The 20482-nt window shown below is 37.1% G+C and overlaps 1 protein-coding gene across 1 annotated transcript; it reads right to left on the bottom strand.

Moving 5' to 3' along the window:
* Window positions 1–984: 984 nt before the first annotated feature.
* On the bottom strand, window positions 985–11866 carry LOC141430868 (uncharacterized). Its single transcript, XM_074091729.1, has 5 exons — window positions 11715–11866; window positions 8041–8109; window positions 6624–6697; window positions 3421–3619; window positions 985–1804 (listed from the first exon to the last, which is right to left on the bottom strand). Exons 1-5 carry the CDS (start codon window positions 11775–11777, stop codon window positions 1715–1717), a joined length of 495 nt encoding a protein of 164 aa, XP_073947830.1. The 5' UTR covers window positions 11778–11866; the 3' UTR covers window positions 985–1714.
* Window positions 11867–20482: the final 8616 nt, after the last annotated feature.

Below are 20482 nucleotides of genomic sequence, written 5' to 3'. Positions count from 1 at the left end.
ATTTTGTAAAATCCTGAAAAATGTTTTTAGCAGTTAGTATTACCTACTGTTCCAAATATCCATAGAACTAAAACTACTATTAAATTAAAATAACTAAAACTAAAACTTTAATTAAAAAAGAGAGGTGGGCCTCTTGGCATGGTGCCCATCACGCAGGCAGCATTCCCGCCTTGAACGTTATTGCCGGCGCGAGGGTTGCCTGTTTATTATTATTTGTTTTCTTCTTTACTCTAAAATAACGTATTTTTAATACAAACTCAGCATTTCTATTTACCTATATAATACTCTGAAAACTAAGTACAATCTGATTCACGAGAGAGAAAAGTATTTAAAACATTAAGCATCAGATCTACTTGCATCAAATATTTAATTTAGGTGCTTAACAGAATTTATTACTTACATTTATCACATGTAATAAATAAACAATTAAAATTTAAAAAGAAATGATAAGTTAATAATTTGTCATTTAAATATTTCAAAATGATTTCGTAACAAGTAATTAAAAGCAATTAAAAGTTAATTCTACTTCCTCCTTTTATCATTAACAATTCCACTCGTAATATTGCAATTTGCAAAGTTCTTTAACTCTTCATCTTTTATTAAGTTTTACTTCTTACCTGATTCTTATTTTAAACTTTATATTTTCTTTATAGTAAGTTAATAATCACAGTAAGTTTTTTGTGTTAATTTACAAAGCGTTTATGCTATAATTAGAAATAACTTTATCCTTGTACATTAACCGACTTCAAATGTGAAAGGAATAGAATATGGAACCTCAGGAGAGATTATATTATTATTTTAAACAAATCAATTTTGTAACTTCACAGTACAAATATCAGGACAAATGTAGGGACAAATAACTTTTAATTTATTTCAAAAGCACTAAGTACAATAAAAATAAAACAATTGAACAACTAATTAGAGGTAAATGGCCTTACACACTAAATTTCAACATCAACATACACAACATGCTTCGTCGTCAATCAGCAGGGTAGTTTCTTAAGTTAAAAAATATTGTTCTATTTAGTCAAAATAAAATAAATATAGGATACGTATTTCATTATTTTGTTAATAAAACAAAATAAAAATAAAGCGCGTCAAAGTTCGGGAGTGCCGGACGTCGTACGTCACGCGAAACTTTAACTTTCTACACAATGTTATTTTTGGGTATCCGTTAACTTGAAGGGGACAATCTTCAACTCAAATGGTTTAATTTCTCAAGACACTAGTGGCCTAACTCTTACTGTTTAAAAAATAGTAGCTAAGTTTTATGCATGATATGCGTGTTCATGCAGTTCCTCCACCTCCACACTGTAAAAACACACACAAATCACACAAACCCATCTATCACCACCACCACTCTACACTGACGCGTTAATTTTCAGGTAGTTCATAACAATGAACTGAGTGGTCTTCCTAAGTTAACGGATATCAAAAAAAAACAAGGTGTATATCTTCATATTTTTTTGTTGCATTTGCAAGGGAATATTTTCTGATAGTCTATAATTAAATTATGTTATATTTATGAAAAATACATGGCTCCGAAGCGGTAACGTTTCGTGTGCTCCGCCTACCCCATTTGGGAATACAGGCGTGATGTTTGTGTGTGTGTATGAAAAATACACACATATGAAAATAGAATCTCCTTTTCTGAAGTCGGTTAAAAACCCCTTTGGCATGGTAATGTTTCGTAGCCATCATTTTGTTGTTGCCTTTATATCTGGTACTCTTTGTAGTTCCAATTCCGAGTTTTATTGACGCTATTGTCTTCGCAGATGCTTGCAAGTCTACAGTGTTCTTTAATCTGTAAAAGGTAAATTACAATACAATAAAAAAAAAGTAGGTATTGCAGAAAACACAGACAGAGACAGGCTAGGGAAAAAATCAAATTCCAATATTTATTCACGGGAGTTTCAAGCTCAAGAGCATGATCATGAAGCATTGGCACAAGTCGTATACAGCCAACTGAAATAGCTGTTATTGCAGTTATTTTGTTGGAGCTCCGGACTTTTTTTATTGTGTCTGAAATACTCGTAGCTTGTCGTGTTTTCGGTGAAAAAATACACCCGCAGTTTTTTTTAAATGAAAAAAGGATGTAAAGAATAAAAAAATATTGGAATAAAATTAAATGTCAATACATTTTTAGAAAAAGTTTATTATTTTTATTGTTCAATTTCTCCTTTCCTTATTGCCTGTTTATTTGGAGTCAGACTTCCTAGTAGTTTTGCGCCCACCGTACTCGTACGTCTCTGACTAATTTAAACTTTGCTTTCCATTAATAAACAAGATTAAATAATTTATAAATAACAATCTCAGCATCCACCGCGATCCCGCGATCTTAACCAAGTCGTCGCTCCATCTTGTTGGAGGCCTACCGACAGCTCGTCTCCCGGTCCGCGGACGGCATTCGAGAACCTCAAAACCGGGAAGCACAAGACCGGTCTGAGTGGAGAGCCTTGGGGGAGGCCTATGTCCAGCAGTGGACGTGTTTCGGCTGACATGATGAAATAAGAATCTCAATAAATGAAAGAATAAGTATTAATAATGAAATACTGTTAAGCCTGGTTTCCATCGCGAGTGGAGCGGACTCATTAAAGATTTAGTTTAACGATCGATGGGGTGCATGAAAGTGCTTAAGTACACATGACCTCTATGAAGTTGGTCGATGTAAGTTAAACTCGCTCGCGGTGTAAATTGGGCTTTACAATTACCTCCAATACGTAATGAGATCCCGGGAGTTTCAGCAGTTATAAGCGAAAAGCAATATACTCGTAATTAGAAAGCATCTCAAAATTATAATTACAAAACTAGGGACTTAGAGCGTATTATGGTTTATATCAATCCAATTTGTATAAAGTGTAAACAAATCGATTTTATCAAAATTCTTGTAACCCAGTGGATCGCATCAATAACACATTCATCAGTAATTCGTGTCTTTAAACTAGACATATAATTACTTTTTACACCAAAATTCACTTGATTTCGATATTTAATTTTCATTTGAAAAATCTTCGTCAAAATCTGACGTTATTTCTGGAATGAAACGTGGGTAGATAATCTGTAGTAGCACAGACTAACGTAGAGATGGTGAAAAATTTGACATATTAAAAATCGATGAATGCTGTAATTAATAAGCGACTTTTATTTACTTACGTTAAAATAAAAAAATAGTTACTGATTTTATAATTGAATAAACAGTCTTGGAATTAAATCAAGTATTATAAATAATAAAATAGACAAAATACTTTGATCTATTCAATTAATAAATTAATCTATTTACTGAACAGATTAATGATTTTGGACTAGGTTCTAGGTTTTCACATCACTAAATATCTATGGTCGGGTAAATAGCGTCTTTGTTTACACTTTTCATAAATTGGATTGACAAAAACCATAGTTACTCGTACTAAGTGTACTTACATTAAAATGGCCATAATCTTTCCCTTTCTCGTACTCTGAATCCGGAATCCCCACAGTCGGCTTCAAGGGTTCATACTCATCGGAAACCCCACTGTCTGTTGATTCAGGGGAAGGGAGCGCATTCATGTAGCCCTTGGGGGGATGCGATTTGTGCACGCAGTAGTCACCAGTAAAAGGGTTCTGGTAGGCTACTACACTTCTGAAAAGTTAAACGTAATGTCAGTGTTTAGAAGTTCATGAAGAAGATTGACCAAAGGCAGCTGTTTATTAACCAATCACCAGTAATGAATAGTGATGTGGTAAAAGTAGATCGTGTTTTAAGGGCGGTAAATAAGGAATTACGAACGAGAGTCTACTAGAAGCCCGAAGTCGAAGAGTGGAGGGTTTAATGAATCGATGTTCGTGTCCTTGGGTTTCATTTAGAGGATTGCAACGTTAGCCTGCATGTTTCGACACTGTTTACGAGCAAGTGTGATGAATGAAAAGTTTGTAATATGTCAATCATCCGGAGTTTATGGGTCGGTGGCCGATCGTAAAATCCGCCAGATCACGAAATTCTTAGGCATAACATGAAATGGCGCCATTTCATGATATGCCTAAAACTTGGCCAGGCATATCACGATGTGACTGAGAAACAATACGGCTAATCGATTAGAGCAACGCATTCGTCGAAATTCCTAGCCTACACATACCGGGCACATCGTGATATGCCGAAAAAAGAAAAATTTAGGTACGACGAGCGAAGTGGGGAGTTGTTAGTATGAATTGTAACCACAACGCACGAGCTGAGCGAGCGAAGCGAGCGTGCCGCGGCAGCGGCCAGCGAAGTGCTAGAACCGATAAGTATGGCGACGTTTCATGATATGCCTAAGAATTTAATAATCTGACTAAACGTCACTAGGCAAATCGGTAACCGGTAAGTTTTGAACGATATGGCGGTTGTCCCTTAGCCAATTCATGAAATGGCGCGATTTTACGATATTCCTAGGAACTTCGTGATCTGGTGAGTTCTACGATCGGCCGCCGACATATGTAGCTGTAATGTGTAACTGGCCACTCACAAAAAAAAACAAAATTAAAATTATTCCAAATTATTCTCTTTTGTTTTTTTCCTGACATTCGCTCTATTATTTGGCAAGGCGTGACAATAAGAACTGCTATTGTTTTTATCGTTGTGATTTACAGTTGTGGTCATATAATTAAGAACGATTTTTTATAGAGAAGATTTTTTTCAAACTGACAAGTGTTACTAACTGCATGTATATTTTTGTAATTCTCTCGGTATCGTAAAACTTTTCCTTACTAGCGGTAAATTCATTTATACATATAATTGGCTAAAAAATAAATAGATAAACTTTATATATTACATCTAAACCTAGTATTACTACTTACTGGCTGGTCATATAATTAAGAACGCTGAATAGTTTATTTTGTATTCAAATTTAAATAGAGAACGGACGCCGCTTTGTGGTTTTAGGTTATTATTTGAATAATTTTGGCGCCATTTAGTGCCGCAAAAGTCTTTAAGGCGATTGCTTCATATAAAAACAACGGGGAAAATAAAAGTTGTGATAAATCTACAAGAAAAGTAATACTAAAACTTCGCGACAAGAATTGGTCGTATAAACACATAGCCGATCATCTGCAATGTTCAAAAACTATGGTTTTCCACGCCATAAAGCATTTTGCTACGTATCAAACTACTTCAAATGTTCCGCGTGTACCTAGACAAAGAAAGTCATCTCGTCGAGATGATCGAAATATCGTTCGTTTGGCAAAACAAAATTCTTTTAAAGGGTCTAATGAGTTGAGAAAAGAATATTTTGGCGAAAACAACCCTTCAGCAATCTTGGCACGCAGTATTCGAATGCGTTTGGTAGAAGAAAAGTTGCACGGAAGGATAGCAAGGAAGGTGCCTATGTTGAAACGGTGTCATAGGCAAGCCCGGCTTGCATTTGCAAGAAGATATGTAAACTGGACAGTCAGACAGTGGAAAAACGTTATTTTTTCTGACGAGACAAAAATAAATAGGGTATGTTCTGATGGCAAACGATATGTAAAACGGCCTCCAAATAAAGCATTCGACCCAAAGTACACAAAAGTAACTTTAAAGCATGACGGGGGAAATGTAAAAATTTGGGGATGTTTTCTGGACATGGTGTTGGACCTGTTAGGCTGATAGAACGAAACATGGATCAATTTCAATACAAAAACATACTGGAAGAAACAATGTTACCATATGCTGAAGGCGTGCTTCCGGTTATTTGGACATTCCAGCACGACAATGATCCCAAGCATACTCTCACATCGCAATCAGTTTCTGTCTTAGATTGGCCAGCCAACAGCCCCGATCTTAACCCAATAGAGCATCTTTGGTGCGAAGTCAAGAAAAAAGTTTCAAATCGACAGTGTGGCAATTTAAGAGAACTGTATGACGTATTCTTAGAAGAATGGAACTCTATCTCTCTTGCGAAATGTCAAAAATTGATAGATTCAATGCCTCGCCGGTGTAAGGCAGTAATAAAAAGCCGTGGACATGCTACTAACTATTAATTTTAGTTAAAATGTATTACATTGCTTTTTTTTTCTGTACAAACTTCACGTTAGTGTGATTTAGTTAATCTAAGTTTCAAATAAAAAAACTTTCGAACAGTTAAAGAATCGTTCTTAATTATTTGTCCAGCTTCATTACTATTTGAATTTGTTACTAAAGAGAATAAAAACAAAATTTGTAAAAAAATGACAGTAATTTTATTCTTTATTCTAAATCCCGTTTGCTCTATTCATGTGGCTATTTCATAACGTAACTAGTTACTTCTAAGAAGGACCCACGACTACACATGACATGATTTAGTTAAAAATAATCTGGAACTTCAAATCGTTCTTAATTACATGGCCACCACTGTATTTTCCGTTCATCATACAATAATGCTTCTCTTCCATCGATCGAAGAGGTAGGCAAAGACTTTTTGTTTCCACCTGCTACAATGCGTCAGCAATACCATACTTCGCGACATCGGTTTTACACGCTCACTCTAAGGTTATGCAATCTATAAGTTTTCAGGTTTTTTTGACAGTCATAATGGATGAAAAGTCTTATACATATAAAAGGTTGTGATAATTAAAAGAGATTCTAGTACAGAAACATTCTTTGAATATAACCTAAGTAGATTTTGCTTAAATATTTAATCGACGTAGAATACCTGAGTTCCTCTTTGCCGCTCTCCTCGTTTTTGTGAGAGAATAGCACTTTAGTCGGCTTCAGCAAAATTGTAACCTGAAACGAACAAGTGTTACAATACATGAATTGCTAAACACCTCATTTAAAACCCCCGAGTTTCAGGCACTATCTAAGTTGAACTAACTGAAGCTGCTGTTCATAGTTTAAATTTGCTTACGCGATTATAATATTGGAGATAATAATACACTACTGTAATGTTACTAGGTTAAGAGAATAACTTTTGATGTAATACAGGCTTCTGAAGCCTGTGTTGTGGTTGTGAAGAATTAGCGTGACTTTAAACGTAGTTCATGTGTTTTTGCCATGTTTTTAGAACTTTACAACGAAATTGGCATTGGTCTCAAAAAAATCATCATCCCAGCCTATATACGTCCCACTGCTGGGCACAGGCCTCCGAGGGTTTGGGCCATAGTTCCCACGCGGGCCCAGTGCGGATTGGGAACTTCACACACACCATTGAATTGCTTCGCAGGTTTGTGCAGGTTTCCTCACGATGTTTTCCTTCACCGCAAAACTCGTGGTAAATTTCAAATGTAACTCCGCACATGAATTCCGAAAAACTCAGAGGTGCGAGCCGGGGTTTGAACCCACGACCCTCTGCTTGAGAGGCGATAGGTCAAACCACTCGGCCACCATCCTATTTATAAGTTACCGGAATTATAGGTAACCATAGATGCCATGGCGTTAAAAACTAGTTTATCTTTGCCCGTCACAATAATTTAAAAACCTTGTGTCATCTATCACCTGTTGGCGTTACGATAAGGCAGTTTAGTTACATAACGTTTATTTACGATGAAAGTCAAACAAATGTCAAAAGTTATTTTGTTAATATACACACAAAATGATTTAATAAATTTATTTCTTGAAATGGTTTTGGAATTAGACCACATTGTAAAAAAAAGTGATCAATGTCAATTTGTGTATAGGTCTGCGTTTCCTCCAATGAGATGTTCAAGGATGCATTGCAAGAAATGTGTCTGTCGTGAACCCAAATATCCTTGCACATCATCAACATCATGTCAGCCGAAAGACGGCCACTGCTGGACATGCGTCCCCCAAGGCTCTGCACTCAGACTGGTCTTGTGCTTTCCGCATCCAACGCGATCCCAGTGGCAGTGGGCGGGGCACATTACTCCCAGGACTGATGTCCGATGGGCTCAGAAGGTTCTCGAATTGCGTCCGCAGACCGGGAGACGAGCTGTCGGTAGGCCTCCAACAAGATGGAGCGACGACCTGGTTAAGATCGCGGGATCGCGGTGGATGCGGAAAGCACAAGACCGGTCTGAGTGGAGAGCCTTGGGGAGGCCTATGTCCAGCAGTGGACGTCTTTCGGCTGACATGATGATGATGATGATGAACAAGTTTTATCAAACTGTTACCTGCCCACTGTGTTGCAGCCTCCGTATCCGTACAACGCAGTATGTACACACGCACAATATTAAGCCCAACTGAAACAATGTGATTACGATAAATTTAATAAAAATTGTATACCACAGGACACTTTTGACTTATTTACCTAGTCCCAATGTAAGCAAAACTTGTGTAATGGGTAGTAGACAATCGAGAAACATACTTAAATACATAAAAGTATTGAACATCACAAGACTTGAGAATAAACATTCGTATTGTTTTTACAAATATCGGCCCCTACCGGCCGGGATCGAGCCTGGGTCCTCAAACTTCGTAGTCAGGTTCTGTAATTAATTGGCTGTCTAGTCGCTTAAGCTGTATACTTGGCTTTCTAATGCACCATTTTATTTCTGATTCCCTGTAGATAATTCTCTCAGTAGTTTCAAAATGCATTTCCTTATCAAGCAATGCGATATCATTATGATTTTTCTGTGAAAAAGTTCCATTGTGAGTCACGCTTAAGTTAAATAAATAGTGATTACATGTCTAAGAACCAAAGCTAGAAAACCTGCTTTCAAATAAAAAAAACCGCATTCAAATCGGTCCACAGACAGAAAGACACACATAGCGGTAAAGCTTATAACACCCCTCTTTTTGTGTCGGGGGTTAAAAAAAAGGCAGATAATAACATTGACCTGTAAGAGGAAATAGTCTTTGATATTTTAAACTCTACAAATGATATTGAATTTTAGGGTGATGAAATTTCTTGGGCAACTACGAATAAATAATAAGTCAGAAATTATAACTCCCTGTTTTGTTTCTGAATTTCAACCAATCAACAAGCACGTCTATTTGCAACCTCGAATATTATTCGTATTTGAATGTAAGTTGTTTTGAGTTACGCTTCCTCACTTATTATTTTTTCTTAATTGGGCATTTACTTCTACGTAAAGGCGTCTGAAGGTGATTTTAAAGTCATGTATTAATTAGCCAAAGAATATATATTTAAAATTGCCATCCAGTTTTAGAACTCCATTGATTACTTTTAACCCAAAAATAATTCCGTTAGTTACTCAATAAATTGACCAAGAAAAGAAATTCGGTACCCTAGAGTATTACTAATTGATTAAATGCTGGGGTAATCTTGTTATCCCAGCCTACCCCCCCGGCGCGTTGGGGCGTCAAGGCGATAAGGGGTACGTTATGATAAAATATTAAAAATCTTGGAGGCGAAAACATTTAATGGTCGACCTCGTCTGATAAAATTCAGTGTTATAGTAGTTTATTTTTGGGCGACTACGAGCGGTTCAACTTTGTTAAATATTGAAGAAATGTGAGACCGCCAGCAAGAATTTTAAATAAATTGTAACTGAAGACCACAAGGTAATTAGTAAACGACAACGTTTACATATCCTTCCATTATACCTGACTTATTTCTTCAGTGATTGATTGATATGGACCTCCGCAAAGTAACGCCTGATTCAATAAATTATTCATTACTTCAGTATAAGTGACAGGAAACTGGTAGCGGTTGGTTTAACTTATCTTTTACTTGTTTTATTAGGGGTTAAGCTTTTCAAAGTGAGAGTATTTAACTTGAATAACTATTAGTACTTTAATTAAATAATCCATAGCAAAATATAAACAGTTACATTACTAGCATAATATTTTTTGAAAGACCTATTCTTTAATAGCCCTTGCTTTAAGTTTAGGCGAGAAAAAGTTATCCCCACTTTACGTGTAAGGTAGGTTATCCTAAAAAAAGTTTATTTTTTTCAAAATTTGATTTTGCCATTTTGTTGATGTTGTTAAATATAATTTCATATTGCAGCTCTTTAGTACTTAGCTGTCTCTAAGCAACGCCTTAGATACGAGAGGATGAAGAGATGGACCGACATGGCGAAACTATAAGGGTTTTTTTTTACGGAAATATAAAAACTATCAAACATTATCAGGATACTTTAAGGGGATCCCATGCCCCAATGACCTTTGATCGGAATTCCTTAGTTTTCTTATGTTTTTTGTAGCTTATAGTACCCATATTTACTTCAAAGTTCATTGTTTTCGAGATATTTGGCATCAAAGTTGAACAATTTTAGGCCAAAAAACTGGTTTTCTGGCCATAACTTTTGTGTTAATTAGTTTCAAATGAAAACCCTTGACCATGCAGTTTTTAGAGACGTCAAAGACGAACCCAAATTTGTAGATTTCGTATATGTTAGATCTTTCACGTCAATAGAGATACGAAATAAGTGTATTTTCAGACAATGTTTAAAAAAAATCATACAATATTAAGTATTTTTTTTTTTCAAATTCCGGTAGACAAAAATACAGATAAAAGATTGGAGAACCGATAGCCGTTTGACTTATAATTCTATCTGTAGTGCAAAAGTACGAGATACGATTCAAAACTTGTCAAAAATCGATGAAAACCTCGGGTAGCCCAAACCGAATATATTGAATGATAATATAAAGGATAACTCACGTCTGAAATCGAGTTTACCTAGACATATGTTTCTGGCTAATCCGTCAAGCTTTGGTTTCCTAGGACAAGCGGTGCCGTCATTATGGCGACCGTAATAAGCGGTGAATGACGTCACTAGAACGTTGTCTATGTAAACAAAATGGCGCGGTTTCCTAGAGAGCGGTGTCAATTACCGCTCTCTAGGAGGAGGAGGAAAAGCGGTATCAATGACAGCCGCTATATGACGGCACACACTCGTTGAGTTTCTTGCCGGATTGTTCTCAACAGAGGTTTTTCCGAACCGGTGGTAATTTTTTTTGACATTGATATTATATTTTGACTTTGACATTGACTTTGCACCGCTCACACCGCTCGCTTTGTTCGCTTTTGAGACAACTGCCTAACGCTTCATCTGGAGCAACGCGACGCGGCGGCTGCTGCACCACGCGGCACGCGCACTGCGCGCCACCGCTTGCTCGCGCGAATTAAGTCGATTTCAGACGTGAGTTATCCGTTATACAGCGTGTATTTTAGATACTACCTCAAACTTTAAGGGTAGAAAAAAGACTTATTATTCATCATCCCAGCCTATATACGTCCCACTGCTGGGCACAGGCCTCCTCTCAAACCAAGAGGGCTTGGGCCATAGTTCCCACGCGGGCCCAGTGCGGATTGGGAACTTCACACGCACCATTGAATAGCTTCGCAGGTTTGTGCAGGTTTCCTCACGATGTTTTCCTTTCACCGCAAAGCTCGTGGTGAATTTCAAATGTAATTCCGCACATGAATTTCGAAAAACTCAGAGGTGCGCGCCGGGGTTTGAACCCACGATCCTCTGCTTGAGAGACGAACTTCTAGGCCACCACGGCTTCGACTTATTATTTTCCTTACAAAATTAATTAGCACGCAATGTATCACTACGTGATACTGCTTTGTTTTTATTCAAAACGTCGGTGGTCGCACTGGCTGACGTGACAGCTGTCACAGAACGCTTCTCTCTCGTATCAAATTATTGTAGGCATTACATTGCTGCTCAAAAATATTTCAAAAAATAATTACGCTCTGGTAGTTACTTTTAAATTAACAATTTGTTTTGATATCAGTTCGCAGCACTTAAATCTGTCTGGTTACAGTTTGAGTTAGTATCAAAAATACACGCTGTATACTCGTATCATACAATATTACACGAGATGTAAAAAGTTTCAGACTGCCATTGGAAAAATCAAGTTATTTACTTACCAAAATCATCAAAAGCACAATGTCCACATACATTATCACCATATTTGTTAGTACACTGAACATTCTTATAAAACATCACCTTTTAAAAAAACCTAAAAGAGCCAAAGTATTTTAAAACTGATTATATCCGAAAATATAGTTTTTTTGCGTGAGCTCCGCGCAGAAATTCATATTTTGAACAACAAGACTTGTGATTGGTGAATTTGTGAAACGAAACTCGTGTGGATTGGTTGTTTGTAAAATGGAGGAGTTCTGATTGGTAGCTCTGGCACGAGGGATGCAAAATGTACCAATGAGAAGTTGCGCGTGGATTGAGACAAAATAGCTACGGTTCTTCTGGCAAAGAATATGAAAGCAGAACTAATATCATTTATGCCTACTTACGTCCAACAATGAGCTATATAAAAAAATTGAGTTATTGACACTATTCTGTAGCTTAAATTATTCTGCATCACATGGTGTAAATGACGTTTTTTTATATGTTTGTTACCTCAGAACGATTTGAAAATTTTTTTTTGCGTTCGTCTGGGAATGTGTTCAATGAGGGCTATCGTTTTTTGTCTCACTAGATGGCGCACCGTTGCGTGAGGTTTTTAAGTGTGGCTTTCAGAGTCTGTTATTACGGCCGTTAAAACAAAGTTTAGATTAAAGTCATATTTAAAACAACTTAAAACCGTACCATAAAAATATCCAGCAACCACAGTGTTGCTTAGTCCCGTTTTGTTCGGAAAAAAAGGGAGGACAAAAGTTTCCGAAAGACAAAACTGTCTCAAAACACAGGCATTCATTGCCCCGTAACGCATAATTACCATAATTAATTTCAGGTTATGCAAAATATTCACAAAAAAAATCTTATTATAAATAAACCCGCGAAGCTCACCCAAAAACTATGAGATTTGACATTTCGGAGACCTCACGCTACACTAGCGCCTCTAGCGGCGAATTCACTCGCGATAGCCCTCATTAGGTCACATAAGCACCAAATCAGGATCTGATGATTGAATCTTAAGGAAATTGAGGGAACTCATCAAATGTTGTGGGAACACCTATAGTAAATTAGATATATTTAGGAGTAACTCGTGCATTTGCTCTTGAAAATCATCATTTGGTGAAGTGGAACTGATGATGAAGACCACAGTTGACCATCGGAGTTACTACTCAATAACAAGTATTTCACGGGTTGAAATTTAATTACTTTGACACAGTTGCTAAGCATTTTATGCTCCTTGTAATGGATATGTTAAAACGGCTGATGAAGCACCATAGGTCGACTCCTCAATAATGAACGGTTCCGCATCAGAAAAAACAATCTTTTGTAGAAGGTGTCGAGTAGTTTAGTATTCAACTATTGTATCTTAGATTATTAACACTAAAAAGCGTGAAATAAAAAAATTATGACAATAAATTGTACCAACTACAAAAAAAACATGAAAATAATTTTCTACCAGTCTGAACTCGGTCGGTGCCTCAGCACGAGCCAGCAAGAGTGATTGAAGCCCAATATAAAGTGCGTAGGTGAGGTAGATGGCGTCCAAGCTGGCTCACGGGCACCGACCGACCTCAGACTGGTAGAAAAATATTTTCATGGTTTTTTGTAGTCGGTTCAATTTTTTGTTATAACTTTTTTTTGTTTGCAAACCGTAAAACGGGGTGAGAAGGGATTGCGGTGGAGTGGGGATAGAGCTAATATTTTGTGTTTTCGATTGATACTTAAAATTTCTGGCTCAGCTAGCTCTAAAGTACCTAGTTGAGTTATATATTTAGCAGTATTAATAAAAAAAAAGTCACTCAAATATGTATACATTTCATAACACGTATTTTAGTAGCGGAGGAATATGGTAACTTTATGAGTAAGGTGAGGGGAATTTACTGTCTTTGTCTATTATAGTCTTTGTCCTCTTCTCGGCTACTGGCGCCAGTGCTGTCGCGCCGTCTGCCAAGGCATCTCGATCCATATTTATACAACTCACGTCCGCGGGTTTGTCTGGGCACTGATTTAAAAATAATTATGTACCTAGATTTTATTTTATTTTTTAGATGTGATAAATGATAGACGAGGAAACTGCCCACCATCTTGCTCGCTAATCCTGCCGTGAAGCAGCAGTGCTTGCACTGTTGTGTTTCGGCGTGGAGAGTAAGACAGCCGGTGAAATTACTGGCACGTGAGGTATCCCATCTTAGGCTCTAGGTTGGCAACGCGTCTGCAATACCCCTGGTTGTTGCAGATGTTTATGGCGGTGGTGATCTCTTACCATCAGGAGACCCACTTGCTCGTTTGCCATCCAGTCAAATAAAAAAATAAAAAACTGAATCACTTACCTCGGCGGAACCTTTGTACTAGGTACTTGTCATGTTGACATCCCATACATTTGCCAAAAAAAAAAGAAAAACTATGAAAAGGTTAGACCCTGGTTGGTGATTTAGTTTCCTCATATCCATAGGTATAGCGACATATTTGTTCTCGTCTTGCTTGCTGCACGTGTGGTTGACCGTGTCAGAGTTGTCAATGTCAATGTCATGCTTGGCTTGTGTTGGTAGCGCTGACCATAGACAGTCGCGTTCACAATTAGGCACGGTCCGGTCGCACGTGCAGCGTGCAATGACGGCCTCACGGTCCCACCGGAAGACCAGCGCCAGCTCTTGAGCCGGCATTATGCTGAGGTGGGTCCGTTTCGTGAACAGTAACACTGTTTTTTTTCTCTTTCTTTTATGTAATTATTCTGTCACTGTTCCGAATAAATGTATTTTCTTTCTTTCTTTCTTATATCACTTGACATTATGAATTATGATACACATAATTTTGCTGGCTGGATAGCCGGCTGACTACGATGCTAGAGGCCCCAGGTTCGGTCCGAATATTTATTTGTTCTCTAGACTAGGATGAATTAAGCATGTATCTATCTATTGAAGTATGTTTATTCGTTGGCTAAGATGCATAACACAAGCTGTGCTAACATCCAACCAAATGAATCGTGACCTACTGTGAAAAAGTAATAGTGACAACGCAATTAGGGCTACCGTTTTCGCGCTCACCAGTTGGCGCCACTGTAGACAAAGATCTTGCCTGAAGGTATAGTAAATTGAAAATACAAACTGAAATATAGATGCACAGAAAAACCAGAAAAATAAGACCATCACTGGGAATCGAACCCAGGTCCTCGGTATTCCGTACCGCGTGCTATACCGCTACACCACTGATGGTCAACGGTAGTGATGGTCTTATTTTTCTGGTTTTTCTGTGCATCTATATTTCAGTTTGTATTTTCAATTTAGGTTTTACGGGATGACCGTAAAAGTAAAAATTTGGAATTGAAATAAAAAATACAAAAAGATTCCAAAAAAACAATCTTAATTTGAAGGTATAGTAGTTAGTTATTACGGGCGTGAAAACAAAATTTCCATTTAAATCATATGTAATACCTTAAAACCGTACCATAAAAATATCGAGCATGCCACAGTGTTGGGTGGTCCCGTTTTGTTCGGAAAAAAGGGAGGACAAAGGTTTCCGAAAGACAAAACTGTCTAAAACACAGACATTCATTGCCCCGTAACGCATGTTTGCCATAATTGTTTTCATGTATTGCAAAATATTCACAAAATTATTGTAATTATAAATAAACCCGCGTAGCTCACCCAAAAACTATGAGATTTGGCATTTCGGAGACCTCGCGCTACACTAGCGCCTCTAGCGGCGAATTCATACGCGATAGCCCTCATTCATTATTATGATTTATGATAAAAGGTTTTAAAAAGTCACTTATAATGAACGACCTCACCATTACATTTGAAACATTGGTGTGTAGTGCGTACATGCATAACTCCATCAACAACAGACGAACCACATGAAAACAAACTATTGCCAAACATAACCAAAAGAGCGATTAAATTCCCCACTAGAACCTCCCTTTGTAAGACAAACACGCTAATTAGTGGCTTTGTTGACTTTGCACCTTTACTTTGGCGAGCTTTGGCATAGAGCCGTCCGCACCAAGGGAATGAGGGTAGTGTGAAAAATTAATTGCCATAGCTAGCAAATTCAAATTCAAATTCAAATAAAATTCAAAATTCAAATGATTTATTCAGTAAATAGGCCGCAATGGGCACTTTTACACGTCATTTTTTTAAACTACCAGCGCTTTCGGAAAGACCATCATTGCCAAGAAGAATGCGCCGCAAGAAACTTGGCAGAAAGTCATTTTGTCATAATAATATTATTACAAATAAAATACTTAAAAACTATATTATACAATTAAAGAAAAAAAATACAAAAAATAACAATAATATAGCATATCATATAACATGCCAGTACCTGGACGACCGAGCTTTGCTCGGGCTAAAACTCGATAATAAGCGTTTTCCCAGAGATAAGACTAAGCTAGTTCGATTTGTCATCCCCGAAAACCCCACACATACAAAATTTCATCGAAATCGTTTGAGCCGTTTCCGAGATCCACGAAATATATATACATATACAAGAATTGCTCGTTTAAAGGTATTAGATAATAATCCTGCTCCATTCTGAGATCCTGGAAACCATTGTTGGTTAAAATATATCGCTTGACGTGGCGCTAAGTTACGGTAATAACCTAAACCTAACAAAAAAAAAAATGGAAAATCCCCGACATTGTCACTTCAAACTTCAATATCTCAAAAACGGCTGACCCGATTTTGATAAAACATGTCTAAGAACCCCTGCTAGAAAGCCTGCTTTCAAATGAAAAAACCGCATTCAAATCGGTTCACTCGTTTAAGAGCTACGGTGAAACAGACAGACACACATAGTGGTCAAACACCCCTCTTTTTTCGTCGGGGTTAAAAACTAAAAAGAGGTAATCCTACTATATAGCTGACCTGCCAAAGCTGTGTGTGTGTGTGTGTGTGTGTCCGTAGTAGCTATGACGCATGGATTTTTTTGTGATCAGAAAATACGTAGTAAGTTTCCTAATCCTACTTGCCTACTAATTATAAATGCGAAAGTTTGTATGTGTGTGTGTATATTTGCTACTTCATCTGATCACCTTAAAAGATGTGGACGGATTAGAACGAAATTTGGTATGTAGATAGCTGGACGTCTGGAATAACACATAAGCTACACACGGGATAAGGATAAAATCTCAGAGAACTCTTAGAAAGAAAATCTTAGATCTTAGAGACAACAAATGTATGGCTGTTTTTAATGCAACGTTGTAATTTCAGGGATTTTCACAACACAAGACACAACAATATTATTAGGTACAAATAGACAACACAAAGGTATGTGTCATTGCTGTTGTGAATCGGACACTGACTCAGCATAATGCTGAAGCGTTAAAAACACCCCAGCGCTGATAAGAAAAGAACTTTCACCAAGTAACAGAAGGACTATAACTAAATAGTCAGAATGGATATTAAAATTATCCTTGGTCGCTCAAATACCACTTCTTTCTGTAAAAAAGGTTGCCTGGAAGAGATCGCTCTTAAGCGATAAGGCCGCCTATTGCTCACCTTGTAATTTTTTCTCTGTGTATCTGTTTTCTGTATGTCTGGTGTACAATAAAGAGTCTTTGTATTGTATTGTATACCAAATTCTATACTTTGCCCGTTCTCCTTAACAGTGATTGATCCTCAAATTAGTCTTTTTACATTAAAAACTTAAATCTAGTTGCCGCTATCAAATTATGAGCCACTACGCAGTACCCCGGCAACTCGAATTTAGATCTTATCTCTTTTATTGTAGTTAGTTGTTGGCTAAGTTTTAATTAGTTGTCTCGAGTTGCTTTAAGTTGCTCCGCTGGGTCGCGATGTTTGAATGATTGTATTACTGGAACAATTAGTTTGTTATAGTAATAATGCTGATGGGTAAGGGATAATACTCGGTTTTCGACTTAAATTCGTAACTACAGTCTCTGTAAAGAAGTTAACTGAAGAACGTGAAAATCTGAAAGACGTCCACTGTTGAACAAAAGCCTCCCCTTTAGAACTCCACAATGAACGACAACTCGCCACTTGCATCCACTGATTGCCCAAAAAAATCATGATGTCGCCTGCCAACGATTCGTGTTCGCCATTCGAAGACATTTCTCGCTTAATGCGGTTATCTGTTCTCCAAGCGATGTGGCCCATTACCACGTCAACTTATATATTTTTGAGCTATGTCGGTGTCTTTAGTTTTTTGGCTAATATAATGGCTTATAATAGCACAGCTTCGAGATGTGTCTGTTTAAGCGGTTAGTTCATTCTCATTTATTAGATATGCAGAGCAGGTTCTGTTCTCCCTCTTAACAAAAAGATAAGTACGGTAAAGTAAGCACACACGCACGCACGCACTTACACACACACAAAAACTCACTGACCCTCTCAATCACATCACACCACATGCGTACGCATAATTTTTGCTTTATTTTTCTTTCACGACGGGCACGGCACGTTACTGCTTTTTTACTTTTTTTCTTCTGATGTTTGAATTTATTATTACTCATGAAAGCTCACTTACCCTTTTACTTATTTCTTTGGTTGTGTTTGTTTAATATACATAATTTTTTTTAATGTACTTGAAAGCACTGCGTCAAACTCTGTCGCTCATTCATACAAAGTCTGCAGCCGACCGAGCTCAAAGGCCCAGGCTGAAAACCAGCGCTGGACTGCCTGTCCAGCACATGCTGAGACTGGGACCTATTGCCTCAAAATGTGTTTTGTGTACTTTTTTTTGTTAATTGTTTTGTATTTGTGTTTGTGGCAATAAAGCATATTCTTATTGTTATTCTTATGTGCCGGCGTTCCTACAACACAGGTACTGACAGAACACCGGCGCTACGGCTTGCCGCAGCATTACGCTGTATCAGAATCGTTTCTTCAATTCATTAGGTACATGGCTCCTTGTGGCTCCATGGCTACAATGTGTTGTTTCTGTCTGTTTAGTTCGGTTTTCTAATTTTTTATTTCCGGTTTATTCGTTTAAATTTTTAATAGGTATTTAGTTTTCTTTATCAGACATTTGTCCTTCTACCAATATCACATGCGCGAAAGTTTGTAAGTATGTGACTATAAATAATTTTAGTTTGACTCTAATTTGTTGTACAAATATTTAATTGTTTCATATTGTCCAAGTAAACACAAAACAATTACCAACTTGACTAGAATTCGTGAGTTACCATTGTGATTTCTAATATCTTAAAGCTTTAGCGAGAATATTATATCAATCAAAACTTAGACAGGGCGGAACATTTTTTTTAACGAAATCCGGTTTCGCTGCTTTAATATAATCCGAAGAACAAGCGAGCTACAGTTTATAAAAAGGGTTCTGTGTTAAAAATCGTACTAAACATCATTTTTTATGTGTTTTATAAATTCAACCCGTGTGGTGCCGGGTAAGTATTACACCTCTCCATCTAAATTAAGATTGGTTTTTGGAATCTTTTTGTATTTTTTATTTCAATTCCTAATTTTGTTACTTTTACGGTCATACCGTAAAACTCATATCGAAAATGGGTCAATCAACTTTTTTACCGGCACTAATCTGTCAGCGACATTTTTCAAAAAATTGCAGATTTTGTAAGTTAACAAGCATATTTTTTCTGTAATTTAATAGATGGTGTACATGAATACATGCCATCCTACGTAAGTTCAACCTGTAAAACCGTGTAATATCTTGTTGGAAGTACGAGTTTTTGGTAACGCCAGAGACAATTTTGATAACGTAGGAGACGCCCAAAGTGTCGGTAAAATAGTTGATTGGCCCATATACAAAAAAAAGCCAAACCAAAAACCAATCTTAATTTGATTGCCTTATAACGATATCTCTTGTCCGTGTGAGCGGTTAGTTCCAATGGAGTGCTGAAATTTTCTCGATGAGGGCTACAGCACAGATGTCGCTAGTGTCACTGCTTAAGTGACTAAATAAGAAACAAACAGGCTGAGATATGTGGTGCATAGGAGAAATTCGTGTCTGTACCGTTGTCCAGCGGTGGTGTAGCGGTATATGGAATGCCGAGGCCCTCGGTTCGATTCCCAGCGCTGGTCTTATTTTTCTGGTTATTTTGTGCATCTATATTTCAGTTTATATTTTCGATACCTCTCCATCTCTTCCGTGGGTGTAGTAAGAAGCAATTGAGGATAAAGGTTGAGGTATAACGTAGGCAACAGGCCAGCAACCTGTCACTATTGTACCGTTTTTGTCAAACTTAAAACCTAAAATTGCCAAAAATGGTATTTGGGAATACAGGCGTGATGTTTGTATTTTTTTTGTCTGTCCGAATTGAATAGAGAAACAACTTATAAACTACCTTTAGATTATACAGAGAAAGATACTCGCAAGTAGCGTCAATACTTGCTGCATAGAGAAAAGCGTTTGAGAAAGAGACAGGTATATAGATTTTACAAAAAAACACTAAAAATCCAACTTTCAACCGATTTAATTTTTTCTTCGCTAAACACTGCCTGTATGCCTCGATTTCATAATAATATATTATTAAAAGAGGAAGATATTCTATTGTTCCTCTCCTCAAGTCGTTATATTGCATACATGTAACATAAGCTCTTAAAGTTAACATGAACCCTGGTAGGGTAAAGCATTTGTTATTATCTATTTACAATTTTAAAATCTTTTCTTTTACAATATCTAATTTCTGTACCTATATTAATTAATGAATCCTACAATAACTTAAATTAATAAAGGAACATCGATTATTAGGACATAAGATCATTATGGCAAAAGTATGATATGTCAAAACTGTTTAAACCAATGTAATAGGGCATTTGAGTTTAGGACAAACGAATCCATAATAATGGAT

The sequence above is a fragment of the Choristoneura fumiferana genome, chromosome 9 (genome assembly GCF_025370935.1).
Source record: "Choristoneura fumiferana chromosome 9, NRCan_CFum_1, whole genome shotgun sequence".
Classification (NCBI taxonomy): domain Eukaryota; kingdom Metazoa; phylum Arthropoda; class Insecta; order Lepidoptera; family Tortricidae; genus Choristoneura; species Choristoneura fumiferana.
The sequence above is the reverse complement of the archived record's forward strand: the minus strand, read 5'-3'. Positions and strand labels throughout refer to the sequence as shown.

Coding starts and splice junctions, on each gene's coding strand:
- LOC141430868 (XM_074091729.1), bottom strand. CDS start 11,777: ATGTTCAGTGTACTAACAAATATGGTGATAATGTATGTGGACATTGTG. Junction 6,698..8,040: donor GGCTGCAACACAGTGGGCAG/GTAACAGTTTGA, acceptor TGTTCGTTTCAG/GTTACAATTTTGCTGAAGCC. Junction 1,805..3,420: donor AAGATTATGGCCATTTTAAT/GTAAGTACACTT, acceptor TACCTTTTACAG/ATTAAAGAACACTGTAGACT.